Consider the following 23,562-nt stretch of genomic DNA (forward strand, 5'->3'; position numbering starts at 1 on the left):
ACTTTTAATTTGTTATAAACTTGTTTTAAACAATTTAGCGCGTTGATTATTTATACAAAATCATAAAATATTCTTAAATTATTGTCGTTTTTGGCTAAATTATGATATCTTTTATATATTGTTCATTACGACTATGGAGTAAAAAAAGTAAAAATAAATCAATTAAATTACATAATCAGCGACCTTAAAAACATTACGTATACTATTTCTGGTAACAAATTTTAAATCACCCAAAATTTTTCATTTGTTCAATAAATTATTACCGATTTCTTCAAATGTTAGCTGTATATCGTGTTGCCAGGATTGAAACATAATAATCGCAATCAGTTAATCTATGACAAAAACCTTCGTTTCAGCCATTATAACGAATTAAAAGACATTGTATAAATATATTGATTTTGTTTCACTCTATTTCTTTCGATCTCTTTTTTCGAACGTTTATTTTCCTGAGTATTTTAAAAAAATTAAAAATTTTCTTCAATCATTACTTTAATTGCATTGTTGTTGTATGAACAAATTCAAATATTAATTAATAAAGAACTGATATTTAATATTTTTAAAACGTGAATACGATTTTTATTACAATGTGGTACTTTTTTATATCCATTGTGATAAAATATTTATTAATGAAAAAATAATAGTCAATGCATTATAATTTTTTTTTTGTTATTAAAATTCAACGAAATTTTGTATTATTTTGTAACAAAATAGAAAAAAATGGAAATTAAAAAAAAAAAAGATGTATAAATACCTAAATAAAAGAATAAAAAGTCAAAATAAAAAATATTAAATTACTGAAATTGTCTATTTATTTTAGCAGTATATGCTATTTTTATAACATATCTGTGATAGCCTTTGCATAAAAATTCCTACACGCTTGATTTACAACGGTAATATTTTTATAAGACAAAACATGTCAGTCAGTAGTATTACGATAATATGGGCATGAATCATTAGACCATATAGAAATGTATGAGCACCACACCTTTCAAAATAAATACAAATCACCTATATAATTTGTGATTTGAATTCCTGTGAATTATTACACATTAATTACTCATATTACCACAGAATATTAAGTACATTTTTGTATTAATAATAATCATTTCAAAAGATAATAATTTTTAGAAGTGAATATTTGTGTCTTTTACCCATTTGCATGTGAAATGACCTTTACTTTAATAAAGTTCCGTTATTATATTATTTTTAAAATTAAGTCACGTGCTTTAATGCCAAAGATGACCTCATCTTTTAAAACCTATTGATGACTTTCCATTTATGATAATTAATTTAGAAAATATTAAAATACAATTAGAAGTCTTTCGTAGGATCATTATATATTAAACTAAAAGACATTTTTCTAGTTAATTCATTAGTGTTTAGATTTTAGATAAAATCGTGACATCTTCTGTAAATCAATAAAAATACTCTATGTTGAATATTGATTTGAAAAAAACACCAATCTCTAGGATTATGATTATCAATTGATTTATTAAGTGAAGGGAATTTGTTTGTTGTTTATTTTAATATTGTAGAAAGTTTAGGCATTATTATCTCTTTGAATTCAAAATAAATAAAACTACCAAACATGTTTAAGCTAACAAAATGTTATTTTATTTCGGATATATTTTGAAAATTGTCTCTTGCTTCTCTTAGACAAATTTGAATGACTCTGGTATTTTTTTGGAAATAATTGAGTATACAATCTGGAAAAAATAAATGAATTATCTTTCCATTGATATATTTGTTTAATACTAGACTTCGAAATATTAGTAACAGAAAAAACATTTTCTGAATTAAAATAGAAAAAACAAATTAATGCAGAATCTCTTCCAATCGCTTCCACCATATTTTCTAAAACAATGACGAGCTGTTTGAAAATTTATTTTTTAAATAAAGTACGAAAAACGATAATATTTAAAAATAGTACGAGCCATTTTATAGCTACATATCGCCAATTTAGTTTAGTTTTCAAGTTAACGGATATCGAAAATAAAAATTTAAAAAAAGATTGCGATCGTGGGACCCCTGTAGGAACGAAGTTCTCTACGGAGCTGTACAGAACACATTACACATCATTATAGTACACGAATTTTGCCATTTTTGTACTATTTACATCCAAAACTAGTTATGTATATGTATCCGTAACTAGTTTTGGATATAAATAGTACAAAAATGCAAAATTCGTGTGCTATAATAAATAAAAATAATACAAAGAAGGATAACATATCATGATTGCCATGGATATGCCAAACACACACACAAAGCATATCTCATTTTGTTACATGACGTTTTTGCCAGTTTGCAAAATGTTGTCTCCATATGGCAAGCCGCGTTAAGGAACTTCGTTTCAAAAATGTACCATTTAGAAGATAATCATAAACACGATGATAAACCGGTATTTAACCCGAAAGGGATTTTCAGTCAATGACTGGAACTCCCTCTAACAACATTTTTAGTCTACTATATATGATCGTCAAGTATGTATCAAGTATTTGTATTCTTTATCATTGGTATACGGTTATTTTTCGAAATAAACGGGCAGCAAAATTATCGAAGTAGGTAGCAGCCTGAAAAATAGGCTAAATTTTGATAGATAAAAAGCTATTTGTTTTCAATACTACCCACATGTATGGAAAAATGACTAGGATATTTATAGAATAATGTCGAATTTTCGTAAACTTTCGTAAATTTCTATTTTGTTAATTTTAAGTTGATAAATTGCTTACGTTTCATGAGGTAACTTATTGAATACTTTCACTTTTCAAATATAAATTCCGAAAATTTCACGATGGTTTTTACTTGAAAAAACACAGAAAATTGATGGGAAAAAGCCGAAAGTATTATCAAGAGCTCGATGGTTTTCGAATAATTCACAATGAGCGAACAAAAAATACTAGGCGCGTGATGTCTGTGTCGAAGACTGAACATTCAAAAAGATTCATAACGTTATTTATCTTGAAGTTGGTGAAAACTATTCAAAAAAGTTAGGTAATGGTGAAATGTTCGATAATGAAAAAATTAGTCACTCAACACTACTGATCATGGGTGGAAGCAAGAATCAATTCTTATAAATTTACAAAACCTTGCCGTAAATTATGACGTATAATGAAGCCTGCAATATATTAAAGACAGATAGATACAAAATAAAAGTTAATAATAGATAATAAAGTTTCAAATCTCTCGATCCTTTCGATTTAGACGAATCAGAAGAAGTTGAGGGTAAAATAAATTTCTATTTATCTACTAAATGTTAATTTCATCTTTCATTACGCCCATCTTCACATTAACGCTTCTGTTATTAACGACGTTAATTCAAGTTTTGAAACGAAATTAATATTTTTGAGTAACAATTTTGGTTCAATAGCGTCCAATTCTGTAAATTAGGCTAATTTAAATTTGGAGATAAAATTGAAAGTGATACAATATGAGAGCTTTAACATATGACTATAATATGCACTAACATAATATATCGTTGAAAATATCTTGAATAAAATCTGAGAATGTATATAATTTGTCAGTTTGGTTGTCTGGCTTAGTATTCAAGGCCAGCTTGTTCACTTTCTTTACAAATATATTATGTACAAGTAATACGAATGAATCGCACCTTTTAACATTCTTCTTATAAAATTTAATACTTATTTACTTTTATAATAAAAGTATAATAATACCTAACCGATAGCCGATATACCAAAGTCAGATTTTAAACTTTCTTGAACACAGCTTTATTTTAATGACTTGAATACAAGTTATTCTACTCGAAAAAGAACTTCTATCTTCTACTTTACCTTTTCCATAAAGGCTGTTTATAAATGTATAGTCGAAATTCAGTGAGAGACGAACACTTAATATTACAAAAATGTTTCTTATTAAATAAAAATCAAATTTGGTTGGAAAATTAAATAAATAAATTCTGCAGAAACTAAATGCAAACATTTAGGTATCTGCAGTCTACACATAAAATGAAAGTAAGGTTTTTGCATTCAATTATTGTTAATGCTGAGATAGGTATAAAGATATAATCCTTACTCAGGGCGAGGATGCTACTTAAAATTTGTCTGCTTACCATTGCTTAAAACTTCAGAAACTTTTAATATTTTCTGCGCCTAGATTCCGCAGATGTGAAGAAGCAGTTTTGGATGAAATTATTGTAGTCGGTTTTTAGATTAACTATATAGTCCTGGTCGATTTAATATCTGCGAAAGGTGTGTGCCGAAGAACTCAAGAATGTTTGAAGCATTCCTTGATGTTCTCGAGTTTCGAGCATAAGTCAACATTAAAAACACCTTGTATTAGAAATCTTTTGCACGTCTTGTTTCCACCTCTTCAGATTTGATCAGAAGAGACCCGAAATCATGTAGACCTCCCATCTTCCGATATCAACAAAAATTCTCATGGGTTCATTAACAAAAAGATATTTTTGGAATATTTGGTTCATATTAAGGTATATTCGATAATCCTGAGCAGCTTTTATTTTAAATTATTTTGAATTATTAAATATTTAAAAACTGAGTACATAAAACAAGAGGTGCAGTGGGACACCCGGTTGGAACTATGCTCCTATCGTATCTTTGTATATTACAAATGTAGTGCTTACGTTTTTACTCAGATTTGCTTTGATTTTTTAGTTGGATTGAATGACTGATTATGCACATGTTCAATTTTATAAGATAATTTTATGCAATTTTCTTCTGTCTATTTTTTAAAATATACACAATTCCGAAAATATGAAAAATATACAACAAGATAAACATTATTTGAAAAAACAAATAACTATATGAGTAATTAATTATAATGATTAGTTTTGTGGTACGCTACCTTGCAGGTTTAGTGTAATTAGTTTCTTGTGAAATTTTTTTTTTAATCTCTAACGATACTGTTTGCATATTTGTGCAATGATAATTCTGAAAATTTAAAGTATTAATTTAAGAAGTCAAGTACTTGTTTTATTGTTTATAGAATTAAATATTAAAGCTACTTTGACTATATACTTTATGAATTAATTTTAATATTTAAAAAGATATCCTTCTGATTTAGTGTCAACCCAATATGTGCGTATATTACCTTCAATTGGCTTCATCAAGATATTTAATATGACATAACATAGAATTACCTTGTTCTTACTTTAAATTATCTCAATTATGTTTAACTTCTTCTCATAACTCACAACTCATTTTTTTGAATGAAAAATATAAACTTTGGATAAAAAATATAAATTGACAGATTGTAAATTATTTCCAAAATATTCTCAAAATTCATGGCAAGCTGAATAAAAAAGTTATAGTTTCCCAGGTAACTTTTTGGTTTTGGGGTCGTTTAATTGTTGCACATTTTTTTATTTTACCTCCCAACCAGCAAATAAATTATAACGTGCGATAAGCAACATAGTTCCAAAATATCGAACAATATTATAATGCGGAGGTATAATTAATTTAATTTCACTATCTCCCGACTTTTTGTTCCCCTATCTTTAATAAGTTAAGAGCACTGCATAGCTTTTAAATGATCCTGAAGGGTAAGTTTTAATGCAAGACTATAGAATAGAAACTAAATCACATAATTTGTTTATAAAATTTATTCTTCACAACTTTTTTCTACATGCAAGTTCTCTAATTAATGACACACCCGGTAAATTTTATATACATATAGATATTTAAACATCTATATGTACATTATTATGTATAAAAGGTACAAAAAACATGTTTATTTATTGTGTTTAGAAGAACAACATTCCATTATTATACACTGACATTATGATTTTTTTTAAATTTCACACTCTTTTAGTGGGCGACTTCAAGATGTTCTTCACATCTTTTCTTTATTACACTTTTTCTTTCATTTCACTTGAAAAAGTAGTATTGATAAAAAATAAAAGTATTTTATTTTTTTCATCCAATAAAATTTGTAGTGTATTAATCAGTATGAAATCGATTTTGTAATTTATAATGTTATGCTCGTAACGTAGAAACTTTATTATACACTTAAAAATAATGAAGGTCAAAGTTACATTTTTTAAGATTATTAATCCATTTGCTATAGATAGAAGCGCCTGTATCACAGTAACTTTATACATTACAGTCTGCATCAAATCCGGTAGTTCTGATTTTTCGCAGACTTGTTTATGTTATTATTCCAATGAATAATCCAAGTTTGTGTCTTCGGGCGCCGAACGCAACTTTGTCAAAGATCGCAAAAATCCGTGAAAACTTCAGATTTTTTTCAGAGTTTAGCGATTATAACCCTACAGAGGTAGTTTTTGAAGTACTTTTTCTACAATATGAGACTAGAATCGTCACTAAAGACCCAATAGTTTCCGAGAAAAAGCTGTTCAAAATTCATCATTTTTTTAACTTCGTAATTTTTTGCAATATTTCAGACGTTAATCGAACACTTGCCTCCAGCGGAATTTGCTAGTGTTGTTCAGGGTCAAAATTCATTCAAAACGTTAAAAGTGAAGTTTAAAAAAAGTGATAAACAATCCAAGGATTTTTCTCGGAAACTATTGAGTCTTCAGTGACGAGTCTCTGGTCTCATATTGTAGCAAATTTTTTCTCCTTTAAAAACATCTTGAAAGGTACTTCAAAAACTATACTTTTAGAGTTATAATCGCCAAAATCAGAAAAAAAAGCCGAAATTTTCACGGATTTCTCGATTTTGGACAAAGTTTTGTTCGGCGAATGATGCATGCTACCCCGTACTTTCAAACGACAAGGTTACTGTATTACTATGGATTGTTAAAAAAGTTTTTTATAGAATAATATTAAAAATTAACGTCGACACAAATGGACTGTAAAAATATAATTACTTAACAATGTGCACATAAAAATTAAGAGTTTGCTCCAGAGCGCTGACTTTTCTTTACAAGTATACACTGAGAATATGTTTTTAAATAATTGTTTACCCCGGTACTTGGAGGGTAGTGTCTATCTTAACAAAAAAAACTTAACAATGGTGCAAGCGATGGGAATTTATTCAATAAAGTAAACCAGTATTTGGCTTTAAAACAGATCAGAACTCTTAATCCAGAGTTATTGATGCGCCTCACATCAGTTGCTGGGATTTAACATTAAAAAAATAGCCCTTTAATAATTTTTTACTTATAAGTTGAATCTGATCGCCGTTTTTACGACCGATAATGAATACAAAATTGTACCAACACTGAATAATGGCGTCCGAATCTTAATATATTAAAAGGCGCCATAAACAGTCTATGTAGAACAAATTCCCAACCGTTTTCAAAATCTGTTTCAAATTCACGGTAAGGAAATATAAATCTATACACCATTTTCAAAGCTTTCATTTAATAAAATGGAAATCGGATGAAAATGCATACTTAAGCTAAGCATGATCTGACTTTCGATCGCTTCCACCATTTTTGATATACCTACATACGCTTTGTAGTTTTAAATTAAAAATTTATATAAAAAATACTTTTTAAGGAATAAGCTTTTGTATTAAAAAGCAAAAAATAATATTTTCTATGAGTCACTCATTCTTGCTCTCACAAATCCAGCGTTCACAAATAGTCAAGTATGAGTAACTCATAGAAAATTATTTTTTACTTTTTAGTACAATAAAAGCTTGTTCCTTAAAAAGTATAGTTTATTTAAAATTCTTAAGTGGCATATAGAGTATCTGTGTTAAGGTGAAAGTGTTGTTTCTGAATATTTTAGAATCACTCACTCACCAAGAAGCGTAGTGTACCGGCGAGGAGTTATAATATTCGAACTTGACTGGGAACTTTTGACCAAACAGTGATAAATAGCGAAGATGGTACTAGCAAATTAACTGCTTCTAGCTGTTGTTGCACTGTACACTAGTTTTTTAGAATTGAATCAAATAAAATTTTAATAACGGTCTCTGGTATGAAGCCTCCGGTAGAAATAAACTCGAAAAATAATAGACATTTAAAAACATCTTAATTATAATTTTTTTAAAAATAATATGCATATTATTTTAATCTCGTGCTAACGGTAATAAAATGTAAATGACAAATTTTAAAAGGGAAAACTACTAATCATGGTTACCTTGAGAGGAATGTAGCCAATAATAAGTAATTTACTATTAAAATATACAGTAAAAATTACCCAATTAACAAAATTTTAAATGAATAAATTAAGTTCCTTCATTCAATTATTACTATAGAAATGTGTTTCGTGGGCAAAATAAAAAGTTGGCTTACGAGTTACATTAAAAAGGTCATAAATTTCGATTGGATATACTTAGACAGTTTCTGCAGCATCTTTTTTTGAAATATCAACTAAAATTTCAAAATCTTGTTAAACGTTCTATTTTTATGAGGATGAATTTTGTTTTTTAGGGTTTGGTTTCAAGAAAAATATTCTATCAACTCACTAAATAATTCTTCAATTTGTTTTATGTGAATTTAGAAAAGGTTCAAAGGATTTTCAGCTATCTTCTTGAATTTTGTTTGGGCATTTATGCCACTTTCCGTTTTGGGGGTTAAATCATAGCCTCTACTGAAATGTAAATTTAATTTATTTATTAGACTTCCACTGCGTCAAAGCCCACGCATCATTTAATTAACGGCAACACTTTTTATGGTATCTTAATTTTTACTTCATCTGAATGGTAGGACACCTTTATAATAGTGGCAAGTTTCCATCAATTACACCTAAAATAAGAAATCTACAAAGTTTCAGCAATGGTCACAACCAATAATTCCGATAAACGTTATTACATTATCGAAAATTTCTACACAGAACATGTTCAGCTGAAAGATAGAAAGAAGTTAATTTTTGTATTTGGCACGAATAATGCAACATAAACAAGTGAAAACAAACAACTGACTGAGTTAATTGGTGAAATATCAAGTACAGACAGTGTTGATTAAGCAATCATTTATTTTTTTACGTCTTGTAAGTGAAGAAAGATATCCACTCCTCTTAAACACAAATACAATACGTGTACAGGGGAAGGTGGCCTATTATGATCCCCCCAAGAAAAAATGTAATATACCCAAACTATTCGACATATGTACAATGTCGAAATATTCAAATATTAGAATATTGACATGCCAATTTCTTTTGATGTGTTCAAATTTTTTAGTATTCAGTATTCCTCAAAAAAGATCGTTTTGATCGACCTTGTAAGAATAATGGGTAAAATGATCCCATTGCAATTTTTACCAAACAGTTCACAGAAAATATTAGCTGTTCTTTTATATTTAAAATCATCTAAATTAACACATTCAAGACCCGTTACATGATGGGAGATCATTCTACCTCTTATAATTTTACACACAAAATAGGAATCATTTTAACGTATAAAAAGATTATCATTTTACCCGTAACGACATTTTAGACTTCAAAATTTATTATACGCCTGTCAAAATATGATATAATATTATTAAAAGTAAACAAAAGCCAAGAGCAAAATAATCAGCGGACAAAAACTAACACAAGAAAAGAAATTTTACGTTGAAATTTGTCGTATCATAAATCATAAGCTGTAAAATTAATATTATTGCTACGAAACACAAATTAGCTTATACATCACTATAAGTCTTTGTTGAACGATTAATTTAATCGCGCGGAAGTAATCTATCGATATGGCTTCCGCGATACTAGATGGCTTCAATGACTCACTAAAAACAAGGAGGGATCATTTTACATAAGCACGCTATAAAAATTTCAGTTCGATATCTCTTTTCGTTTTTGAGTTATCGTGTTGACGGACGGACAGCCGGACAGACAGACAGACAGACAGACAACCGCTATTGAACTGATTAGGTGATTTTATGATTACCTATAAAATTTTGTTCGTAAATTTTTAAGCTTTACAAACTTGGGACTAAATTTAATATACCTTGATATATTTCATATGTACATGGTATAAAAACGGTATTGTTGCAACGATAGTCACACCTAAAATTTCACTGGCCAGCATACTAAAGGTATACACTAAGTATAAAATGCAGATAGTTTTCTTTATTAACTGAACCCTATAACTTAACTTTTAAAACCACACTTAAATGATTTTTTTAGCAGTATTAATTCACATTTCTTATGCAACTTTTGACATTTAAAGATTGTCTTAATGTAATTAGAATCGTGTATAGATTATTCATTAGAAATTTCAAGGCTAATTCTATGTAGGCTTGGTATCATCAAAAATTTATATCTTCCACATATTATAATTAATTATATGTTTAATTTTTTTTCTCTTTTTGTATAATACATAGATTTTAACCAATTATCATCAACTTAACTGTGAATATTGGGGAAGGTGTAGTACCTAGAATCAAAATTAACAATTAAATGAGTTTTTAAAAGCCATTTTTTTAAAATATCACAATTAAATTAATGTCTCTGTTTATAGCTTTGTTATTTTTCAACAATATGTCTATGAAAATATGATAGACAACAATATGAATCTAATATCACCAAGAAACCATGACTTTAAGAAACAACATCCTATGATACATCTATGTGATTCTGAGCATTCATCATCAGCTTCAACAGGTATTTTTTATGATTCGGGGTGAATGAAATTTCCTTTTCTCTTATACTTCGCTTACGTACACTGTGAACCCATGGCCTTAAAACAAGGTTGTCTTCTAGTCCCAATTTTGTTATCTCTTTTTATAAATGATCTAGAGACTTATCTCGATGGTGGTATTAGAGGAGGTTATACTCGTGTTAATCAGGCAGACTAGCTTTGTAAAAATGTAGACATCTATAGAAAAATATTGCGATACTTAGAACTTGCAATTGAATTTAGATAAATCTAAAATTTTGATCTTTAGATTTCTAAAATGCGGTTTGTCGGTATAAATATCTTGGTATCAATCTTCAAATCTGTCTTTTGATTAACATTTTGATGAAAGAGAATGCAAAATTTTCCATACACTCCTTTAATAATATTATCTTATATATTATTTCTCTAGCCTGTCACTCCGCAAGATCTTCCTTATTCCATTATCAATTTCCATGAATTACCCGCCAATTTAAAGGTTATTGGGTCTAGTGTTCTAACGATGAAAACTAGACCCAAGTTCTAAAAATGTACCGCACCGATTTGGCGTTTAAGATGAATTTTGTTCATTATGTAACTTGTATATCATATCTGTAATAAAATTGCCTATACACAATAAAACGAGAGTAGATTACTGTTGATATTTTGTATCACTTTTATATTATTTCTTTAGCCTGTTTTTAACCACGGGTACCGCATTTGGAATGGAATTCCACACGAGTCGACTAGCTTTAATAAAAGCATACCCTTTTCTTCAAAACTAAATATATTAAATATAGTTGGGCGATCAATCCTTTGTGTTACGGAAGTATAACGAAACCATAAACTTAATAACGTGGAAATAGTTTTGTAAAATTTTATTAAAAGATATGTCAAATTATTAATTACGTCGAATAGCGCTAAATTTTCTCAATTACCTAAAAACAGGTATCGTACCACTATTTTTGTTTACATTCACACTCCACTTGCAGTAAATAAAAAGATGTCTCATATAGATATCCTTTCACTTTTATGAGGAAGATAACTGAAAACACTCTATTCTGGTATAATGATACCAATGAGATAAGTAATATACATATATGATATTGATATCCATGATTTGCTAAGCGGGAATTCATACAATCAATTCAAATACAATTAATTTCAGATACTATCAATTTTTTTCACGACGTAATTATTAACAAATACAAAATAAAATCATTAAATATAGCATTAAACATCCCCTTTATAAAAAATTGCATGCAGGTAATAATTTTATTTATTGTGACCTAAATTACAATTTCATGAGATGGGCAATTAAAGCTACGGCAGAACTCCTCTACTAAAGTAAAACAATTTGGTCATGAATCAAAAATATGCTCCTTCTATAATAAATAAAATAAAGAAGTGTGTTTCATTTTGTTATAGCTACTCAAGAACTACTCAATGGATTTTAATAAAACTTTACAATAGTATAGTTCAGAATAACACATGAGCTATAATTTATAAAGATATTTACAAAAAATAAATTAATTAAATTAAAATTAAGTATATAAATAATTTGTTCTCATTAAATACAAATTATTGATATACTTAATGGTCTTAAATGACCATAAATATGGGTGCAACCTTTATTATTATTATTATACTTAATGGAAAATATAATTGTAAAATTAAGCGCATACATATATATTCTACTATATATATTTCGAGTGTGTAGATGTTAATGCCTGTACTCCTCTTAAACGGACGGACCGATTTTGATGAAATTTTTTGTGTGTATTCAAGTGGATCCGATGATGGTTTAGATTTCATTCCATTCGGCCCACTTCAACTGTTTTTTAGGTTTCCGAACCAAAAAAATTAAATTTCATTAAATGGTGGAAGCGCATATAAATCATTGCCTTCTAATAAATAACCCTCATTTTAATACAAATGCTGTCCATTAAATAGCAATATATTGTGAGAAACTACTGAATGTTTAAAGATATATTTAGTGTATTCTAGGCACTACATTTTACCCTAATGTGTTTATCATTCTTGCAGCGTGTGATAATATGGATGAATGTAAGCAGTGTTGTATAGTATAATGGATACTTGCAACTAAAAATATCCTATTTTTAATGCTTGTTCATTTTAAACATAGAACGCTTTTGCCCGACTGGAAAGGTGTCAGTCACCTAATAAATAAACGGTCCGAAACATCGGACAAGATTTTATTATATTATAAAATTGATATATTATTCTTGTAATATTTTGATTGAAAGCATCCAATTGTAAAAATTATTTAAAAACAAGGAAAAGCTATAGTTTCTTAACTTCACTAATTTGGCTTAATTAAGTTTTATTTATTTCTTTATTTGATTTATTTGATTATGTGAACAATTTGAATAATTATACGATTTTAATTATCATGCGATTTTTGCGATTTTTGAAGTTTTATTGCACTTGCACTTGAACGTAAACGGTTTTCCCAAGGGTATGGACATTCTTGAATTTTCCTGGATATGTAGCCTATACCAATCCTAGGAACACCTTAAGGTCTAGCCTTGTGTCAAGTTTAATCGAAATCGTTAGAGCCATTTTTGAGAAAAACCCAAAAAAAAGATTTTCCCTAGGGTGTGGGCCTTCTTGAATTTTCCCGGATATGTGGGTTATACCAATCCTAGGAACACCTTAAGGTCTAGCCTTGCGCCCACTTTAATCGAAATCGTTTCAGCCGTTTTTGAGAAAACCCCAAAAAAAAGTTTTTTCCAAAAATGTGGGCCTTCTCGAATTTTCCGGATATGTGGCTTATACCAATTCTAGGAACACCTTAAGGTCTAGCCTTGTGCTCAGTTTATTCGAAATCGTTAGAGTCGTTTTTGAGAAAACCTCAAAAATCCTGTTTTGGCCTTGAGGGAAGTACCTTTAAAAAAAGGCCTAGGGAAAAAATGTAAAAATTGTCTGAAATTATGACCAAACTGAACTTATTTACCGAGTTTGAGAAAAATCGGTTGAAAATTGAAGGCTCCAGCTCGGTAACAGACATACCGACATACCGACATACCGACGGATGCAACATTTTTTAATAACCACTTTTTTGGAACCCTCAAAACATGTATTTCCATTGAAACCCCGATATCGATTTTTTTTCGATCACAATACTTTATTATGGAACATACTGTGATAGCTATCACAGCAGTGATAAGATGGATAGCGATAGATTATTTAAAAGATCTCGGTTCCATTTCCATCCACTGATTGATAATTTATTTCGTTCTTTCTATTTATTTACATTAAAACGAAATTTGTGCTTGGTTAAATTTATATAAATGGAGTGAAGTCAACTAAAAATTTGATAGTTTCCCAATATAGAATAACCAAAGACTTTTTTTAATAATAGTTAGACGAAAAAATATCGTCTAAATATGAAAATCTAAAAATTCGATTTCCATAAATTTTACACTCAAGCCACGGTTAAAACTTCAATTTTTTTTACTAAAAAACTTGTGGATCACAAAATATATTTCTATAGTTTTAGTAGGTTGAGAATTTGATTTCTATAGTTTGAGAAGGCTGCGTTCTTAAATGAGCACGATGACGTCATATTTAAGCTATCGATCGGAAATAACGCACCAGGGAATTTGTCGGATACTATGATCACTCGATAACATTATTAACAATTTAACAATTCAACAAAAATGTACTACGTATGTATTGAAAGGCAAAAATACTAAATTACGAACAAAATATTATTTGTCGAACAAAATATTTTATTGTTTAATAGTTATTAAAGTTATTAAGTGGTTAGTTATCAAGTGGATCGATAGTTTAAATATGACGTCATCGTGCTCATTTGAGAACGCAGAGCTTTCGAAAAAAGTCGTTAAGAGAAGTTTGGTAGATTCGCCAAAAGGAAGAACCACACGAAATTTCAAGTATGTATTTATCATTTTTCAAAGTAAAACTGAAGTTTTAAGATATTCAAAATTTTAGATATTCAATATTCAAATAAGTTTGATACAAAATATGAAAAAATATTGTTCCCAAATTATACTTCTTTTATCTAATTTATAGTTGTTTTTAAATAAACTATAAGAACATTTTAAAAGATTCAAAAAAATGGAGAGATATAACATTTAAACATTTTCTCATCCGTTTCAAAAATTTATTATCATTATTTTGATATTGAATATAAATTCACAAAGTTTTTTGTATTGTTCATGAAAAACAAATCGGTTTAACATTACATAAAATTAATGTGTAATTTTTTTTCTCTTAAAATATATATTATTTGCAAACAAACATATTAAAATTTCCGCTACATACCAATTATTTTAAAAATAAATTATTTTCCTATCCGGCCGGATATCTTATGAAAACAACAATCAGATTTATGTAGCTATTATATCACATTTTTTAAAAAGTGATTGAATTTTTAATATTTCTTATTGCCTTGCCTCTCTGTCAAAAAATCAATTTTGAAAATTTAAAAACTCTAACAAACCAGAAATAACGCAATGGATCCGAATCCGTAAATTCTTAAAACTTGAAAACGTTGATTAATCTTCAAAAATTAATAAACCGTGAGACAGCACGGTTTTTTTTAAATGATGAATGCATACTTGAATCTTCATGAGTGGCTTCATTATTATTATTCAGGTATTGTGAATAGGTATTTATTAGAGCTTTATGCAAGTGCAAAATTTGGGATTACCGGGATGGGTTTAGCGAAAAGGTTTAGCAGGATGGGTTCAGCGGGCAGGCTAAACATCGTATAGGAATTAATTAATTGGAGCTACGTTTCCACAGGAAAACATCTGTCGAGTCCGCTGTTTGTTTAACACTCTCGCGAAGTGGTATACAGTCAAGCGAGGAACGAGAACGTAGAAGTTATACTTGCAGTGTCTCATTTTCTCTTACATTGTCCAACTTCGCTAAAAAGCGGCTTTTTGTACACAAGTCAAAGGAAACAGGAAGCATCCATGCCAGTACAGGCGAGTATATCTAGTGATTACTTATGCAGCTCAGTTCAAAAATTGTTTGCCATAGCAATGAGTAACTGTGAAGTAAGACGAGAGTGCTTTAGTGAGTGCTTCTCTCATCTAATTTTTGTGAGTATACTCGGTGAGGATGTTCCGCGAGAGTGTGAATAGGGGGGGGGGGTAAAGAGTCTAGGTTTTGGAAGTTGCTGAATATCCTGTTATCTTGATGATAAATCGTTTTAATTATTTTATATACGAAAAAAAGATCTTTAAAATGCCGTATCTCGAGTTTATTAAATTAGCATTCTATTTTCTACAAGCCGCTAAGCTTCGTTAAACAATAATTTTATATTTTCATTTAATTCTCTTATAGCCCTCTAAAACACTTAAATGGTTGCTCGAATGCAATGGAAAATTAGTTTTGTATCGAATGAAAAAAGATTATTTAATTTAAAAGTTGTATCTATTATATTAATTGTATAGGTAATAATTTCAAATATTGCTTTTTGTTATAGAGGGATTTATACTTTGTGGAACTCCATAATAAGAATTTTTGAAGAAATAAAACTTTTCGTTGCATTAAAAATCGTAATTGCTTTTTGTATTTGGAATATTTACGTATATTTTATTTTAGTAAAATAAAATTGCAAGAGCTATTCTATTTACTGTTGTTCAAATATCTTACAATTAATTTACAAGTAATTTGAGTGCAAAAAACCACCATATTTGAACATACAGAGAAATGATAAATAAATAAATAATTAAATATAAAAATAGTAATGTTGAATAAAATATACGTAATAAAATAAATATACATACGTAATTAAGAAATTTTTTATTTTTTTTTTAATTATTATCAACACAACATTTATTATTACGAAATGACATTTTATATTTTTAAAAACAAAATTATTTTATTATTATATAATCATTTTAACAAAAATATTTTTGGAGTTTTTTTGATTAAAGTTATGCCACTCATGTTTTTATATTAACATCATGCAATTGAAACATTAGATTCAAAAGAACTTTCAAAATTTTTTGAAAAAATTGTAAATACTATTTCATTTGGAAAAACAAATTTGTAGTGAGATGAGCAATGTCTCTGGGACAAAAAAAAAAAGACTATACGTAAAAGCTTAGGACACCCAGACTTTATGGACCGTTCTAGATATAATATATTTAATTTTCTTCTAAAGGACTCGTTTTTACACATAGATGGTTACATCCTTACAGGAAAATCTTTAAAGCATGTACCAACAGGATGAAACAGAGAAGTGTGTAATATTGAAACTTTGTACTTATAACAAAAACCCATCAATTTCTAAATTATTCAACTTATTTTTCCATCATTTTCCCATCTTAAAATACCTTCATACAAAAATATGGAAAAGAAAATGCATAAATGGTATTTTCAACTAAATTTTTAAGTGAATGAAGTAAATTATATTTTTTAAAACTTAAATTGTAAAATTACATTAAAAAAAATTCATCAGTCAAGGTATGGATAATTTCTTAAAAATTTATAACTTTTTTAATCTTTTATTAAGCGTTGTCCCGAAAATATATCATTTATCAAAAACTAATTAATTTTTCTAGCTCACCAAAAAGGTACCCACGCTATAATAAAGTTTTTAAATGTTGAGTTTATATAAAATGACCTTGTCATAAAATAGTTAAAGAGTTCGATTACCTTCTGAATATAATAATACTCTTATATATGAATATTTTGGAATGCTCCCCAAAAATTATAAAAATATCTCAATACACTCACATATTACTGTAGTAAATAAAGTAAAAAAAAATTTCCAAATCGTTAATAAACAAGAGAAAACAAACAATTGACTGAGTTAATTGATAAAATACCATGTATGGACAGTGTTGATTACTCTGTCACATTACGCATCCATACATGTGTAAATTATTATCACTTCCATAGTGATATAATTGTTTACTTTTGTTTCAATTGACATACCTGAACTAAAGATTTTTATAATTTATATTGTGTTAGAATCATAAACGTTTATTAGTGGACATTCTATTAAATAACGTTGTAATTTAATTTATTCCTTTCAGGTATGTTTTTGTTTGTAAATTTAGTGTAATTCCTTTATATAATTTTGTCAATATATTCCTTTCAGGATTAAATACAATCTCGTTATTTATTCAATAAATTAATAACTTACAAATTAAATTACAATCATTTAAGATGGAAAAATTGTTTGTCCACTTAATAAGAAGAAGCGATGAATATTTTGAATTAGCTGGACTATCCGAAGATAAGCGGTTATGGTTTAGCTTACCAGATGAACATAAAAATTTATATGAACATAAGGTATTATCATCAAAAACCACCATTAAAAGTGCAATTGCTGCTATTAAACCGATTAATGGTTTCCGAAAAATTGGCATTAAATTAGATGAGGATTTGAAAAAAGAATATTTTGATGAAGATGGAAACCTTAGCTACAAAAACTATCCGTTACAGGAATCTGTAGTTTTTTTTGATGTGAGTGAAAAACTCCAAGAAGAAAATTTTTTAATTAAAAGAATCAAGGAATTAGAATTAAAATTAAATGACAAAGATGAGATAAAATTGCAAAATATAGAAAAGAAGTTTGTTCTTGATAAATATGACAAAACACAAAACCCTTCTGAGTGGTTTTCTAAATTTGAAAGTGAATGTGACCGAAATAAAATAAAAAGTGGTACCCAGATGATTGAAGCTTTACGATTTTTTGTCGCTGGATCGGCCAAACACTGGTATGAAGGAAATTTGAAAAAATTTGGTCTAACTAATTGGTCTGAATGGCGAAATTCATTTTTTTCCATTTTTATTGACAAAGGTTGGACAGCTGTCAGGAAAGCATATACCTATAAATACTTAGGCGGCTCATTGATCGATTACGCTTTAACAAAAGAAAATTTATGTTTAGAAGTAGAAAGTGATAGTACTATGAGTTCCAGAATAAACTTGATTGTAATGGGTTTACCATCTCAAGTTCAAGATGAGCTAGATCGCGAAGACATTAACACTATAAAAAAATTATACAATGAACTCCGAAAGCTAGATGGTCAATATAATAAACGTTCGAAAGAAAATAAACCATATGATAATCGGCATGAAAAAACAAAATTAGGAGAATCGACTAAAAAGAAACAAATTGATATACCCTTGAAAAAACCATGCTACATGTGTGAAGCTCTTGGTTGGAAAAATCGATTTCATCCCTCTAACGAATGCCGAAATAAAATACTGTACGCTCAGAAAAAAGAATCTAATTTAATTGAAACGAAATCTGATTCAGAAAATGAGGCTGAAATGATGAAAATGGAAATTGACCGAAATTCTTTAAACTAGAGAGCCCGGATAATTTGATTCCATTAATTCATGTAAACGTAATTATTGATGATAAAATGAAAATAAAAGCAGTGTATGACTCAGGATCTAACGTGAGTCTAATTAATCAAAGAGTTGTAGATGTATTAAAAACAAGTTTGTTAAAGCATAACACTGCATTCAAGACAATTAATGGTTTCAATTTTAGTTCGGCCCGGGCAAACATAAAGCTTAAAATTGGAAATATTACAAACAATTTGAATACTTTTGTAGTTAAAAATTCAGAATTTTCTTATGACCTGTTACTAGGTTTAGATGCTATTAAAAAATTTAAACTAATTCAAGACGAGAATTTAAACATATACCAAAAACCTAAAAATGATGAGATGCTCCAAATAAGAAGTAATCAAAATCAGAAGAAATCTTGTGAAATTTCTAACAAAATAATTACAAATGAAAATAAAGAAGATAAAGAAAATGTAAAGAAAGAAGATAATATAGATGTAAAGAAAGAAGATAATAAAGATGTCAATAAAGAAGATAATAGAGATGTAAAGAGAGAAGATAATAGAGATGTAAAGAAAGAAGATAATAAAGATGTTAAAAATTTTAATAAAGAAGGTAAAATCAATGAAAATGAAAAAGAAGAGAAAAACACTGAAAATATTAGAATTTACCATCAAGAAGAAACTAATGAAAATCAGTTCAAACCTAAATTAGATCACATAGATGGATATGAAAAAAAAGTAGAACTTTTAAATATTATTGAAAATCACAAGAAAATTTTTGCCAAAAATAAATTTGATGTCGGTAAAGTAAAGTCTAGAGAGGCCGAAATAAAGTTAATGAGAGATGAATATGTTACGGCCCGCCCTTATAAATGTTCTATACCAGATGAACGTGAAATCAAAGATCAAGTACAGAAGTTACTAGCATCCGATCTAATAGAGGAATCTGATTCACCGTTCGCATCACCGGTAACACTCGCATATAAAAAAGAAGATGGAAGAAAATCAAGGCTTTGCATCGATTTTAGAAACTTAAATAAAATAACTATCCCAGAGTGCTACCCATTTCCAACAATAAATGATATAACGGAAAAAGTTTCGAAATGTAAATACTTTACTGTTGTTGATATAAACTCCGCTTTTTGGTGTATTAGGTTAAAAGAAAAGGACCGTGAGAAAACTTCTTTCGTTACAAAGTACGGGAAATTTATGTTCAAAGTATTACCTTTTGGATTGAAAAATGCTCCTGCAATCTTTCAACGCATACTTTCAAATATTATAAGACGAAATAACCTAGATGAGTTTTGCGTCAACTACATGGATGACTGTCTTATTTTCTCACGCAATTGGAAAGATCACATGCAACATATCTCAAGATTTCTTGAAGTAATAGGAGAAGAAGGATTTAAATTAAAGCTCGAAAAGTGTAAATTTGCAGCCAAATCGGTTAAGTATCTTGGCCATTACATTGAAGAAAATAAAATATCACCAGCACAAGAAAATTTAAAGGCAATAAAAAATTTGAAAAGACCTACAGATAAATCTGGGGTTCGAAGTGTTCTAGGAACAATAAATTACTTTATAAAATATATCGATCATAGTGCTCAAAAATTTGAGCCCCTTCACAGATTGCTGAAAAAAAATACTGAATTTATTTGGACGGAAGAATGTGAACGCAGCTTCTCCATGATCAAAGAATATCTGTGTTCCCGTCCAATTTTATCAATTTATGATGTCGAAAAAGATGTTTACATTGACACAGACGCTAGTCAAAAAGGACTTGGAGCGACTTTGAGGCAACCACAGTCAGATGGTCTATTACACCCTGTAGCTTATTTTTCTAGAAAACTGTCAGAAAGAGAAAAGAAAATGGAAACGATTCATTTAGAATGCAAGGCGATAAAAGAAGCCATTAAATACTGGAAATACTATCTTATTGGACGAAAGTTTTTCGTTTGTAGTGACCATAAACCATTGGAAAATTTAAGAACAAAGTCACGAACTGATGAGATTCTTGGCGATCTGGTCCACTACTTGTCACAATTTAATTTCCAGATAATATATAAAAAAGGAAAAGAAAATATTATCGCTGATTTACTATCACGGCAACCAGTTTTAGAATATTTCGAAAATGAAGATGTCATTCAAGTGGTCAATTTAATAGAATTGTCTGAAATAAAGAGGGATCAATATGAAAATCAAAGAGAACTTACAACTGCAAAGGGAACTGAGCGTAGACACGATATTATATTTAAGATGTTAAAAGGAAGAAAGCGGATTTTTGTATCGGAAAAGTTAGGCCTTGAAATAATTAACAAGTTGCACAATCACTATGGTCACATTGGTGTTGCACAAATGAGAAACAAAATACGACAACACTACTATTTCAAAAATTTAGATAAACTTATCATTGACTTTTGTAAAGGCTGTGTGACATGTAGGCAAAGTAAAACTCGCCGAGGAAGATTGATTGGAAAATTGTCAAGAATTGGACCTGCAACAGAACCCTATGAAATATTGTCCATAGATACAGTGGGTGGTTTTGCCGGAAATAAGTCTATAAAGAAATTTATGCACATACTAGTGGATCATTTTAGCAGGTATGCTTGGATTTCTACTACAAAAAGCCAATGCGCAAAAGATTTTATAAATCTTATACATCCGATCGCTAAAAATAATAAAATAAAGTTAATTCTTGCCGATCAATATACTGGACTAAATTCCGTAGAACTCAAAAATTACCTAAATAGAAGAGGTATCCAACTTGTTTTTACAAGCATAGATTGTGCAAGTTCAAATGGTCTCAACGAACGTTTAAATCAAACTCTAGTTAATAGAATTAGGTGTAAAATTATTGATGGAGATAAACGAGCATGGCCTACGATTGCTGCTGAATGTGTTGAAAATTATAACTCAACGATTCATAGCTCTACTAACTATGAGCCACAATATCTGCTCCTAGGCAAGAAATCAAACATTTCGCCAATATATGAACCACCTAGTGATTTAGCTGAAGACCGCCAGCAAGCTTTCATTAATTCATCCAGAAGTTTTATGGAAAATAAAAAAAGAGTTGACAAAAATCGAACAACTTTTCAATTTGAAATTGGAGATCTTGTGTACGTAGAGAATGGGAACAAATTAAATCGCAATAAAATGGACAAAGTTCGCCTTGGGCCTTTTAAAATATTAAGCCGGATTTCATCTTCGTTTTATGAAGTTGATTGTGGCAAGAAAAGAAGTGAATCAAATTATTTTCATAGCAGTAAGCTGTCACCTTTTACTTCGCAAAAAATGACTTCGGGGGGGAAGGTGTAAATTATTATCACTTCCATAGTGATATAATTGTTTACTTTTGTTTCAATTGACATACCTGAACTAAAGATTTTTATAATTTATATTGTGTTAGAATCATAAACGTTTATTAGTGGACATTCTATTAAATAACGTTGTAATTTAATTTATTCCTTTCAGGTATGTTTTTGTTTGTAAATTTAGTGTAATTCCTTTATATAATTTTGTCAATATATTCCTTTCAGGATTAAATACAATCTCGTTATTTATTCAATAAATTAATAACTTACACATGTCACACATATATAACCGATATACCCATATAATACATACTATACAATTTGCACTCTCACGGGTAAACAGTGATGTTTACGAAAAAATGTTTCAAACAAAAGTTGTTGATTTTTTTATAAGGAACATTTTTTACTTTTAAAATTTTGTTCCATCTCTAACGATTTACAAGATGGGCCCTACGGACCCAAGACTCAATTGACCTATGTTGCTCATTTACGAACTTGTCCTCACTTTTTACGTCCTGAGTACGCTGTAAAAATTTCAGCTTGATATCTCTTTTCGTTTTTGAGTAATCCTTATGACAGACGGACAGACAGACGACAGACGACAGACAGACAACCGGAAATGGACTAATTAGGTGATTTTATGAACACCTATACCAAAATTGTATTCATGGTATCAATATTTTTAAGCGTTACAAACTTGGGACTAAACTTAATATACTATGTATGTTTCATATATATGGTATAAAAGTAATATCATTTGAAAACATTCATATCAAAGTGAAGGAGTCTCACATAGAAAGGTGTACGCACGTAAAACTTCTTTGTGTTCTTTGTAAAAATAAAACTGAACGAAAATCGATTGTGCTATTAAAAATTTACATTATACTTATAGTCTACAGTACAGAAGGGGGTATAACTTACACACTCACGAATCTTCGTGATTGGCTTTACAGTTTCTATTTGGTCTATTTGGTCCGATAATTTAGGGATACCTATCCCTTATGAGATCCTCAATTAGGAAAGAAGGGAAAATGAAATGTAGGTTGTTCAAATACCATGTCTTCCCAGCGTCTACTATATAACTGTGTTAATTATTCTACTGTCTTCTTTTCTTATTGAATAACTTTTCTTACTGCATAGTTTGCTTGATAGCCTCCACTAAATATAAATTCCAAATAAGCAAAAGCATATTAACCCAAAATGGAAAAAACTAAATTTATGTAAATCGCAGGGGTGGAATAATTTGTTTAAAAAAAAGTAGGCGAGAAATTGCCTTTTACAAATAAACTAAAAATTTTGAATAAGAAAGTTTTGCATTGGAATTATTTATTTTTATTTCTGTATAAAATTTTTGTCACAATGCCATATTTTAAAAAAATGTTAAAAACAATTTTTATAAAGATTTTACGTTTTATTACAAAATATGTGAACTGAATGTATATGAACAGTTTAATTAT

The 23,562-nt window shown here is 28.9% G+C and overlaps 1 protein-coding gene across 1 annotated transcript; it reads left to right on the top strand.

Moving 5' to 3' along the window:
* Window positions 1-17,550: 17,550 nt before the first annotated feature.
* Window positions 17,551-19,142, top strand: LOC123305735. Its single transcript, XM_044887535.1, has one exon. It carries the CDS (start codon window positions 17,653-17,655, stop codon window positions 18,802-18,804), a length of 1,152 nt encoding a protein of 383 aa, XP_044743470.1. The 5' UTR covers window positions 17,551-17,652; the 3' UTR covers window positions 18,805-19,142.
* Window positions 19,143-23,562: the final 4,420 nt, after the last annotated feature.

This window comes from Chrysoperla carnea, chromosome 1 (genome assembly GCF_905475395.1).
Source record: "Chrysoperla carnea chromosome 1, inChrCarn1.1, whole genome shotgun sequence".
Classification (NCBI taxonomy): domain Eukaryota; kingdom Metazoa; phylum Arthropoda; class Insecta; order Neuroptera; family Chrysopidae; genus Chrysoperla; species Chrysoperla carnea.

Bases quoted from the DNA above. Each gene is read 5' to 3' on its own strand.
- LOC123305735 (XM_044887535.1), top strand. From the start codon at position 17,653: ATGGAAAAATTGTTTGTCCACTTAATAAGAAGAAGCGATGAATATTTT.